This window comes from Silurus meridionalis, chromosome 5 (genome assembly GCF_014805685.1).
Source record: "Silurus meridionalis isolate SWU-2019-XX chromosome 5, ASM1480568v1, whole genome shotgun sequence".
NCBI lineage: Eukaryota > Metazoa > Chordata > Actinopteri > Siluriformes > Siluridae > Silurus > Silurus meridionalis.
In genome coordinates, this window is record NC_060888.1 from 20,029,869 (window position 1) to 20,042,377 (window position 12,509).

General features: G+C 36.5%; 1 protein-coding gene across 3 annotated transcripts in view; it reads right to left on the minus strand.

Moving 5' to 3' along the window:
- Window positions 1-12,509, minus strand: part of glra1 (glycine receptor, alpha 1) — a 45,223-nt gene that overhangs the window by 2,696 nt on the left and 30,018 nt on the right. For all 3 annotated transcript variants that reach the window (XM_046850336.1, XM_046850335.1, XM_046850334.1), the window contains 3 exons: window positions 12,113-12,250; window positions 8,935-9,149; window positions 6,314-6,460 (listed from right to left, as the gene is read on the minus strand). In XM_046850336.1, the coding sequence (XP_046706292.1) occupies window positions 6,314-6,460; window positions 8,935-9,149; window positions 12,113-12,250 (500 nt within the window). The remainder of the gene's footprint in view (window positions 1-6,313; window positions 6,461-8,934; window positions 9,150-12,112; window positions 12,251-12,509) is intronic.

Below are 12,509 nucleotides of genomic sequence, written 5' to 3' on the forward strand. Positions count from 1 at the left end.
CTGTATTCCATTGCAAGGTATTTGATTTACATAACGTCCCGAACCTCGGAGATTTCTATCGGTTATTATACGCTTCTGCATATGAAATGGAATGAAACCGGCATGTATTATGCAAATCTACGCAACAATTAGGATTTTGTTGTGAATATAGGTTTGGAAAATGGATTTCTGGTTTGAATTCCCTTTCAAGCCAAGAACTCGAATGAATTAAAACAAAACGTTAAACTAACAAGCACCTAATAGATACTTGTATTTGTCCCTGCACAAATCAATCTCACTCCATCGTGTAATATGTCTCCACCTATTCATCTCTTATTCAAACGATACACACTTCAACTACTTCAACCGTCCTCGTATTAACCATACTCATTGTACAAAAGCCTATAAATAACAAACACGCTACAGTGTTACGGTGCATTCCACCTGAGGTCAGTGCAGCTCCTGAAACTGTGGCTTGTTGATCTCTGCTTTCGTATTTCGAAACACTCCTCCGTTTCTGTGTTAGGCATTGTAAATAGCTGAGCCTGGGATAAGGGGAAAGGAGATGAATCTGATTGAGTGTTCTGTCTGAGCAGCAATCAACACTAACCAGTTGAATGATCACCATCAGTATGATACTTCTTAATCCTCACTTAGCAAAGGCAAAGGCTGCGTTTTCAGTCAAAAGCCTTTCAGTTAGTTATTAATGCTCTGGATGAGCATAATGTGGAGCAGCTGGGAACAACTGCAAGTCTCGTGTACCCTGTCGTGTCCCTTGTGTGACTACAGAGCTCATTGTTCCGATAGTCTGAGCCTGATGGTTACACCAGAATGTGTGCTAAAATTATACTTCTGCAGGAATCTGTTACAAAATTACAAAAAATGAGTAAGTACAATGTGTCTTTGAGGTTAAATCAAAAGATAATGTATAGCTTATATGCACATATTGTAACCTATAATAAATACCACTTTTGGAAATTTTTGTTTATCTAAAAAAAAAAAAAAAGCCCTCTTGTAAGCTGGTTTCCACCTATAGATGCTTTTACTCCACTAATGTCTGTCCAGCAGGGGGAATCCTGTGTCTATTCTGTGAGGCAGCGTGAGACAAAAGGGGGTTGAGTAAGCTCTAAGAACAGCGCTGAGCCGCAGCAGCCAGTCTGAATGATGGCCCCTGCAAGGTGCGATGGAAAGCTTGAGCCCAGCTGTGGATCACCTCTGCCAGCGTGCTTCATTAAGAGAGGTGGTGATAGTGTAGCGACCCTGCTGCTACCGCTCAGTCCGCTCAACATCGATCATGTCACTGCGCCCCACTGGAAAACTCGGACTCTACATCGACAACATACACAGCCATTTTGTGCTTTGGATGCTGCACTTTCTATAATCATGTACTACACACAGTTCTACAGAGTTATTCATCTAAATCACTTACATCTTTATTAGCTTAGCTTAGCTTAGCTCACTCTATCTATCTATCTATCTATCTATCTATCTATCTATCTATCTATCTATCTATCTATCTATCTATCTATCTATCTATAACTGCACGTCCATCTGAATAATTAACATTCTGTCAGCCTGTTCATTCTGTTCACTGTGTGAAGGCATTACATTTAAATCGGACTCATATCTCTCTACAATTTGAGTTATTACTCAAATGAATTTTTGAATGATTTAGTTGCATGTTTAGTTGCTATACACAATTTATATATTTTTAGATATTTACTTATTGAAGTATTACTGAAATAAAAAGTCTTCATACATACATATAATCCATATGTACTTCAGTTTAGACCTTTTGTTTTTATGTGCAACTTCAAATTGTTTGGAACAAATCTCAAAGGTCTGTCTGATCTCATCCAGCACATGATTGTTTCACCTCAATACAGTTTGGCATCCAATCAAATTTATCAGTAAAAACCTATCAAGAATGATTGAACCATAACCTACTCATGCAACAAAATGGCATAGATGAGTTGGTGCTCTACCTATTTATCTGTGTGTGTGTGTGTGTGTGTGTGTGTGTGTGTGTGTGTGTGTCCAGTTGTGTTTCAACATGATATAGCAAGCAAATATTTGCTAAAAAAAAAAAAGAGTTTGATACATGATCTATACATTATTTAATTCCCTAGTGGTTTGTCCAACTCTGGGTTCGATTTTGCATTCAAGTTGTTTTTTCAACAGCTTTTTAAAAATATTGTCAGTTCTTCATGTGTAAATACATGAACATATTTTTATGAACATATCCTTATAATATATCTTCATATTATATTTCCCACAAACTTAAACAATGCATTTTATTTATATTAATTTAGAGGTTTGTGTTGGCTTGATGAATTACTTTTTTTACAGTCATTAATTAAAGCCCATAATATAGATAGTATCTTAGGTACATTAATTGCTATGGAGTGAAGCATATAAAAAAATAAAGTAATTCATTAAAATAATATGATCTGACTTCAACCACAGTCTTTTATTTGTAAAGTTACATGCTCAGGTGGATGAGTAGGATATAAATTTCCCCCTAAAATCAAAAGACTTGTGTATGCATTTGCATAGACAATTTCCAAATATATCAGTTTGATAAATGAGGCCTTTTGTTGGAATTCAGTTGTGTATTTCTTTAAATCAATCAGTAGAAACAAACTCAAGATCAGTAAGCATTTTAAGATAGATATATATATATATATATATATATATATATATATATATATATACACACACACACACACACACACACACACACACACACACACACACACACACACACACACACAGTGTGAAATGGTTTCTTTAACGTTAATCTGAACGTGAGTTTTTTTTATCCTTTGCCACAGGTTTAGTGAAAATTCTATATCATCTGCACTAAACCTCTGCTCTTAACCTCTTACCATGACTTCCCCATGCAAAAATAAAATAAATAAAATCCCTTCTGTATTGGACACTAAATCTGGAATGGAATAGTCGAATCTGTATCTTGTGCTGTTTGCAGGTTAGTGGTGAATAATGCAGGGAAAGATCAACACCAAATGTGTACTTTCTCTGTGCTGGATTTACCTGGGGAAAGCTTGGGGAAGAGTGCATTGTTGTTATCTGCACCTATCGAGTTACAGATCTCAGTGGGATTCAAGATTTAGGTTTAGCTATACTTTATTCTTTAACTCTGGGAAGAATCGTAAAATCTCACACAGCAGTGTGTAGAGCAGTGGGAGCTTACAGAGTGGCTTTCAGCTTTCCACCACTTTTCTAATAAGACTATTTTCTGTTCATAGGATTTAGCAATATAGCATTTAAGGATTTGTATTAATATTATTTTAAATTGATATTATATTACTTGTGTTACTAAAAACTACGGGGGTATTATGGTTCTATTAGTTCTATTAAAAGTGGCTCTGATATACGTGTTAAAATATAATAGGATTAAGGTTATTTAATAGCCCTACATTTTCATGTCTGGTCACAAACTACAGTTTTTAATTTCAGATTTCTTTTTATTTATTTCGAGAATGTCACAAATCATATGCATTTACTTTTAATCATTTTTTCATCACAACACATGCGTTTTTTACAGGATTGTTCTGGAATATTATACCTACACTACACACAAGAATGAAAAGACAAAGAATGAATACTTTATTAACTTGGTTAAGAAAATAAATAAATAATAATAAATAATAATAAAATGTAAATAACGCAATGGGAACTATATACACACGTGATAAAATGTTCCAAATAGAAAAAAAAAATATATAATTAAAATAAACAAAAATTCAACAGTCTACTGTTACAGTTTAGTATTAATGTTCTAGCAATGTATGTTTTAGTTCTTCCTCACTTCATCTACTATTTAGTAAAGAATTGAATTGCATCAACAAAGCAAGAAAGAAAACAGGTTGTTTAAATCTAATTTATTAGGACTAAGCTCTTCATGATCATTGCTTTTACGTGTTGTGATCTCTTTTACCCGAATTAGACTTCACGCCACATGGGAGCGCTGTGTGATACATTTCACCTTCGAACGTACTCCTTTTTTTGCACATTGTGTTTTTTCCCCCAAAACTGTTGGAGATACACAATTGTATAGGATCAATTTGGATGTGGTCATATTACATAATTTCTTCACTTGAGCTTGAAGACCAAACCTGTTCAAAATATAGTTAACATGTTATGGACTGGAACCTCAATACCCAATTGAACACCTTTGGAATAACCTGGAACGCTGACTGCACCAGGTCTCCTCACTAACGCTCTTGTGGCTGAATGAGCAAAAATCTTATTGATTTGAATGAGCAAAAAAGGACTAGTGTGGCTGTGCACTTTCATCCATCTAGCGTCCACAACTATTTACTTTTAAGCCTGAACTGATGAAACAAAATAATTCAGGTGTGGCTCCTGCTTGTTCAGAACGAAACCTGCACCTATGACAACCTTTCCAAGATAATGATCACCCAGAGAGTCATTTGTCCTGCCAGAATTGAAACCATGTACTAAGCTGGACTTCACGTAACCTAGCTCATGCAAGTAAGAAAGATCTCAATGCCTGAGGTCTAAAAGGATGCACGGTTAATTCTACCACAACACTCTTTAATCAGATTGGCCAGAATGTTGTGACCAAACAGAGTTTAGATTTTAGGTATAAATATTCTTTATGATTATTTTGTTTACAAAATGATACTTTGCTGGTCCGAATACATAGCATATTATTGTGCTCGGTTTATATTACTAGCATGTGTGAAGACATTATAATTAATGAGTAATCCTCTGTGTGAGGGTGTGAAAGTGCACTGTATGCCTGTGGGTTGCCTGTAGGAATGTTGCTGGAGCGTTACAAAACCTATGTAATTCTGTATGAAAGCTGGCTAGGCATGTCTAATTATGTAACTGTGTGTTGGTGCAAATTAGGGCCCGTATCAGATTATACACTATGTGGACAAAAGTCTGTGGACACCTCTTTACAAGTTGTGGGTTTTTTTCCGTAAAGAATCAAATCTCAACCTTTATTGGTGTGGTTTTCTTGTTTTGCCTGGATGCACAGCTTCTCTATATGATGACTGCTAGAGCTCTTAAAGAGGGGAAACCTCACTGGCAATCATTAAAACAGCAATGAACACGTGTCTCATACTTGCAGAATGCCTTAGTAACCTACTCTTTATTTTATTATTTAATCCTTGTCATTGGTAAATACCACAAATCAAATTTGTTTGATTAATTACTTTATTAATTTGCAAGTCTAGATATCTAGCTCATGATGCCTTCAGTTTTATTGAGCAAGGGAATTTTTAGCGTAGCAGGCAGACTACTAATTTTGCCGACCTGATTTCTGAAAGGTCTTTTGATGCTTTTACTTATGTGGAAAGACTAAGCATTATAAAGGAGGCCAGACTAACACATTAAACACTAGGGCAATAGTAAAGTCAGGTACTCATGTAGGGTGAAGTATCCTGGGGTGCAGTCACCATTCTAATTCAACCCAAAGGTGTTCAGTATGGTTGAGGTCTATTGCAGGCCACTTAAGATCTTCTACTCCAAAAGATGTTAACCATATTTTCACAGAGCTTGCATTATGTACAGGGGCATTGTCATGTTGGAACAGCATCCAAAGGCATCCTATACAATTGTGTGCCTCCAACTTTGTGGTAACAATTTCAGTAAGGATCCACATATGGCAACATTTTAATACTTTTGTCCATATAGTGTCTTAAGCACAAACAATAGGGAAGGACTAGAGATTACATTCTCTAAAGTACATAGAATGTGAAGTCGGTCTTTTGACATACTTTATTTCGCACTGGGTTCGGCTCTGTAATTGAAGTGCAATTTAATTTTAAATTGAGCAGGTGCTAGATTATTTCTCTCTATAACTGTTGGCTGGTGTGGCTCAAATAATGTCTCCTGGGCATTATGTAGCTATTTGTAGGAACCTTGTTTCTCTGTAACAATGAGAAAATGTGGTCATTTTGACATAGTAGAGCTGTTGTAAGCAAAAAAAATGGAAAAAGATAAAAAGGGGTTTAAGACGTATCCATAGCCATAACCGTACCATATTTATTTAAACGTACAAAACAGAAATGTGAGCGTGTTTTTTTATTATTATTATTTTTGCAATCGCCTTTTAATGCATTTATTTTTTGTAGGTCCTGTTCACTTTAACATTCTATTTTTCCACAGTGACCGTGTGTGCGTTTGAAAGAGAGAAGTTCGTCTTGCTATACCATTTTTATCAATTTGTGAGTTTTTTGTGTCAGGTTCACTATAAGATCCCATCCACATCTCTTTGTGTGTATGTGTGTGTGTGTATGTGTGGGTGGGTGGCATGAGGGTGGGGGGGTTCGGTCACCTTTAGGTGTCGCCGTCTCCTCTGGAAGCGCAGCAGCTCTTTGTGCTGGCGAGCAATGAAGTTGACAGCAGCATACTCCAGTAGAGCCGAGAAGACGAACAGCAGGCAAACAGCCATCCAGATGTCAATGGCCTTTACATAGGAGACCTGCAGCAAGGGCATGGATGTAGACTGTGTTAGCAATGAGACACAGTACAGCGAGCATGTCAGTGTAAAATTGTCTTCCTTAGAAGTAATTTCCTTAGAGGCGATTCGCTGAGGCACTTGTGCTTTTAAAATGGTGCCATATGTCATAAAATACAACAATTTCATTCAACAGTTCCTCTAAAGCCATCGAGCGGGATGGGGATAAAATCAGTTTTTTATTTTTCCGCCCATAATGATGCGTCACATAATAAAAACACAGCAAGGTTAAAGTTTAATGTATTACTGCTCCTGATTTTTTATACGTCTGCCTCTTAAAGCATGATTTATCATCAGACAATGACTAAGCCTCAGGGCCAGTGAGGTCCACAATTAAGACACGCCTTGATTAATAAAGAATAATGAGAAATGTCACATCTGAAAAGGACACATCTGCCTTTCAATCTTTCAACATTTCTTAGCCGGGACATTTCAGTCTGAAAATTCCAAACATAAAGCTATTTCTCATGTAGTGGGGAAGAATAAACAGATTACATTCACATGGATAGACATGGTGATGGTGCATTGCACAAAGACCAGATGAAAAGTGTCATATAATGTGTTGCCATGTTTATAAAAATATAAATAAAAATTGACATTGAAATGGACAAAAATTCAGATTAAGAAAATACACAGAAAAAAAACAACCCAATAAAATCATTACACTGCCAGGGAAGCATTTCCTAAGCTACTTATTTATTAATAAATTATAATATTATTTATTTATGAATAAATAATTTTAAAAAAATGTAATAATTTAACTTTGTTTACAGGGCTGCACTATTCTTTATTATTCCTCTCCTGTCAAAAAAGCTACTCTGCATTATAGAGATCCTAACTAGGGCCGCATAGTAATCAGCTTGTGAAATAGTAACAGATTCTGTATATACGTAAACACAAGTTTGGGCAGTCTGGCCTAAAGTAAAAAAAATATATAATCTATGAATTTGACAAAGACACATTTAATTTAAACAATCATCTATTTATAAAAAAAAATAAAATAAAAAAAATTCGGCACAATTATGATTCTAGCTCAGCGTACTGTCTTAGTGAAATCTGGAGATTTGAATTTATACCAAAATGTTACAAATCATTTCTTATAATTAGAATATTATTAGAATAATGATCCTGTATTTTCTTAATAAAAATAGACATGTTCTTCAATCCTCTATTATTTAAATGTTTAAATTAAATGTTTTGAATCCCATAGGATATTCAGCTTAGTTTATTGCAATTAGAAAATCTCTTCAAATTATATCATATAAGTATTTGTACTTTGACTATACTTTAGTCATGATCATATCCCTAAATTTAAGAGGGCCAGCACTTCTTGTCATTTCTCCTTCATTTATAACAAGGTAAAATATCAGTCTGTATGACACTTCAGCTAAAATTTAATTATTCATGTGCAAGTCACTGCTTGGGTCAAGGTTACCAAAGAAGACGGAAAGAGAGAGCGAAATCCAGATGAAGTGAGACAGTGTGTGATACGCTCTCTGGCAGGAGCTGAGGCTGAATAGTGTCATTTCTATCCATGACCATGACCAAGGGAGCAATTCCATGCACCAGTGTGTGCCGTGTGTTCGGCGTGTGCATGCAGATGTGGCTCTGCTGTTACAATGATTAGCATGACATCAGAATTGTATGGGAGAGACATTTTAAAAAGCTCTGTGCACAGGCTTAAGAGACCATTTAAATCCACAGTTTAATTTTCAAATCCAAAGAGACAGAGAGTGAGAGAGAAATAAAGAGAAGCTAAATTCCGTGAAAATAGACGGTACGTGACTGGGTTTTACTGTAAACCAAATCAATGTACAACATAAACTCCATCACAGTTGCATCACAGTTGCATCACACGCACTTTATATTCATACAATGATGAATAATAATATTCTAACAATATATGTTGAGAGAGGCTCACAATTTTCAATCTACAGCTCAGTTAGTTGGATGCTGGTACTTGTAATCTAACTTTTCATATTTGCTATTGTAGAACAAAGAAAATTCAAAAATTACTCTTTCAGGTTCATTTATGTCTAGTACTGAATAAATGCATGGTCAGTTAATAAGTGTTCATCATGAAAAGCAATAAAGACTTTCAAATAACCGACAAACTGTGTGCATAAGTTCAGTCTTTATGCAGTCCAAGTCAATATTTAATCAGTTTCAGCAGTCTTATCAAAGTGCTTTGAAATGTTCCTGCTTTAACACTTACTGCAGGATAAACTCCTAAATGCAGTCATTATTGAATTGTATACATTATTATTCAAATTGCTAATTTTATTGCTATTATTATTCAATTTCTTTGAATAATTGGTCATTTATGTTCGCTCTTTGTACTATTTAAAGTTAAGCGAGAGAAAGAGATAGACAGAAAAAGAGAAAGAGAAGTGTGAGGTCAATCTATTAGAGTCCTAATGGAGTTTATCTTGTCTGACCTTTGGCAAAGAGGCTCTGGAGCCGGAACTCTGGGTTGTCATGGTGAGCACCGTGGTGATGCCCAGGCCTACACGAGCAGGAGCAGCATCCATGTTGATCCAGAAGGACACCCAGGACAGGATGACGATAAGCAGACTGGGGATGTACATCTGAATCAGGTAGTAGCCCATCTGCCTCTCCAGATGGAAGCGAGCCTCGATGCACGTGAACTTCCCTGAAATATGCACCACACAAATTCGGGTATCATCACCGAGACACAATGTCATTCTTACATGCCAGGAAATTTGAATGTTTGCATGAATTAAGGTTCACACATACTATATGAAATGCAAACTGAATACACAGTTTATCAAATAATATATGATCTAAATCTTATGTGGTGGTAATTTATTAATCATTCTAATTCTACATGTTTTTATATAATTCTTTAAACTTCCTGAAACTACATCATTATTACAGTGTGCGAACATTTGCATCACTTCCGGTTTTTAAAAGGAAACAATTTCTATATTTTACAATTTATGCGATAAAAGATGATTTAAAAATAGAACAAACTGATATTAAATTATGCATAACATGTATTTGAGAATATATAAATTGCAATGAGAAATGTGTCCGTGTGGATTCTGTGTTTTTCGGTTCCTAAGTGTGTGGATTTGCGTGTGCCCATTGTGTGCATATCCTGTTAACTAATGTGTTACTGTTGCAAGGTGCACTAATGTTGAACAACGAGTTAAACTGCTTCCTTTTTTATTTGAATAAAAAAATTAAAATGCTGATTTATTCATTCATTTCATTCTTTGATTGATTTATAAATGTTTTTTGCACAACTGATAACTGAAAAGAACTTATACTCTCTTCACATACTATGTGTTTTATTATTCATATCCCATTCCTCGTAGCTAAATTACAAGGAATAACTGCTATAAATGCACCCGTGTCATGTGCCTATAGAGGATGTGCTGGTGGAGTGGGGGCGATGTTTGTCAAGCAGAAATAGCATACGGCGTTTCTGCTGTGCTTGTTGTTTTTTTTGGTTGTTTTAAGTGACAACGAAATATGGGAACACACTGAAGCTGAGACGCCACTTAAAACATAATCACCCACAACTTCTTTATCCATATACCTTCTCCCAGAGACAACCAGCGGCCTTAACAAGCAGAGATACGTGTCAAATTACTGTTTCTAAAGATTTTACGGATGCACCACATACAACAGGCAACATGAGGTGGAAAACACTAAGGGACTCCATAAAATCCTTTTTAGCTCAAGGTATTTCTGTATTTCAGCACAATGGAAACGGCAGCATTTAAATTTGTATTATTTGCAAATAATTTGACACAGTATGGGTTCCCACTGAGAAAATGTTTCTCCGATAAGGCAATTATAGTAGAGGAATGTTCCGGATGCCTAAGGTTGGGGTAGCGTAACTGCCGTGTGGAAACATTTCGTGTCTAAATCATTTTCTGAATTAAAAACAACATCAGCGTGGCTGTTATTTAATTATACACTTTCATTGCATGTATTAAAACCACAAAGTAGTGGATTGCATAGCGAAATATCTCAAATCCAATCCAATAACGATTCAATATTTTATACCAATATCGGTCCAGGGTCAATACTCAGCGTCGTGTTGATGCATCGCGATTCATTTACATTCATCGTGACAACGCGTAGTGCCAGGACAATAAGAAAATTGATATCTAAGATCTGTCTTAGTCACAGAGACCTGTGGAAGACAGGACAGCAGGAAGACAAACTATACAGATACCAGCGATGGGCTGTCTCAGCAAATCAAATAAGACTGCAGACGATAATTCACTGAAGACATGTGAATATCAGTAGTAAAAATTGAGAATAAAGAAGTAGCTATACAGCTGGAGTGATGAGAATTCACGACCAACCAGGGAGCATGTTTGCCCTTGAAGCATGAATTAACATTGGCAGGATAAGACAAGAAAGATGAAGGGTGAAGATGGGGGGGTGAAGGTGTAGATAGGCAAGTGGAACCCTTAAGGTTTGCACTGGTGTTTTGCCACTAAGCTAAAATGGAGAGGTGAAAAGGGGACAGAGAGACAGCATATTGCAGCAATCTGCTCCTCAACCACATACAAGGAGCAAGTCAGCAAATAACAGGCAGCGAGAGAGAGAGAGAGAGAGATCTTACTCTGAACAAGCCGACTTTGATATCTTACTACATTAGGATATAGATGAAGCTCTCATCATTGACAAAGCTCAAATACAAGCAGGCAGATGAAACTCGTTTTGTAGTTGTATTTCTCAACCTGCTTCAACAAGACCATTTTTATTTAGTGAATAAAACATTTCATAATTGACATTTCACTGTTGAATTCTAGAAAATATAAGTAAACCTTCTATGCATATGACACCATAAGGCACACAAAAGCAAAGTGAATATTTTTACAAACCAACTGCAGACCAAAATCACAAGACAGGACAGGATATCACTTCATCATGTCCTTCATTTTTACACAAATAGCACACCTCATAAAAGTGCATTCCTGTAAGAGCAATACAACCCGTGTCTCTTCTGTACTGCTTTGTTTTATATTAAATCCCAAGCAGCCTGGCCTTCAGCTCTTATATCCACTTTGTCTTGTGGGTAACAAATCCTGACTGCTGAGAATGACCAGACAGATGCTTTTTTACCCAACTGCAAGACCATGAAGGAGAAACAGACCATGGCCATAACGCTTTTTTCAGGCAGCAGAGACTCGGCTTTCAACACTGAGTAAAAAAAAAGTCAATATAAATAAACACAACAGGGACCTCGTAAAATCTTGCTTTTTCAAATACATTGACATGCTTACAATTATTATTTTGTGATGCCTGCTGTAGAGAGAATAACAGCACTTAGTATTTTTCTGTAATGTCTAACAAGGATCAAGTCTATTGTAGAGGGATCTAGGTCCACTCCTGCCTGTCTGCATTTTAAGGTCTTTTGCATTGCTGTTTGTACATGTAGACATCCTGTGTGGTCACTGCAAAACTCTCTGGATGTGTGTGTGTGTGTGTGTGTGTGTGTGTGTGTGTGTGTGTGTGTGTGTGTGTGTGTGTGTGTATACACATATATATATGACTTTGGCACTCCAATAGCAAGGGAGCTTCACGTGCAGAATATTTCTCAGCCTCAGCATCTGTTAGGATGGTGCTAACCTGTGTTGTAGTGTTTGGTGCAGTAGCGTAAATCTTTCTCCTCCTTCAGGATAAACTGGGGTAACGTCAGTCCATCAGCCACCTGCACAGCACCTTTTTCATCCCACTCAAATATCAGATCGTTCATAGTGTAGCCGACTACAAAAAGAGACGGTTAAACAAGTAGTAAATTAACAGTTCAAAACACTCTTATAAACACATGATAAAGAAACCTGAAAACTACTGCATAACCCCTAACACTGCAATTTCTAACACCGCCTAGTTTTGCCAGACCCCTTGAATCGGCTGCATCCCAATAGACAATAACTAAAATAAGAGTGGACGGAGGCGCAGGCAATAACCTGAGCTCGCAGCATCTCTCCACACACTCGACTTTAAGGTGCACGTAAATTACTGT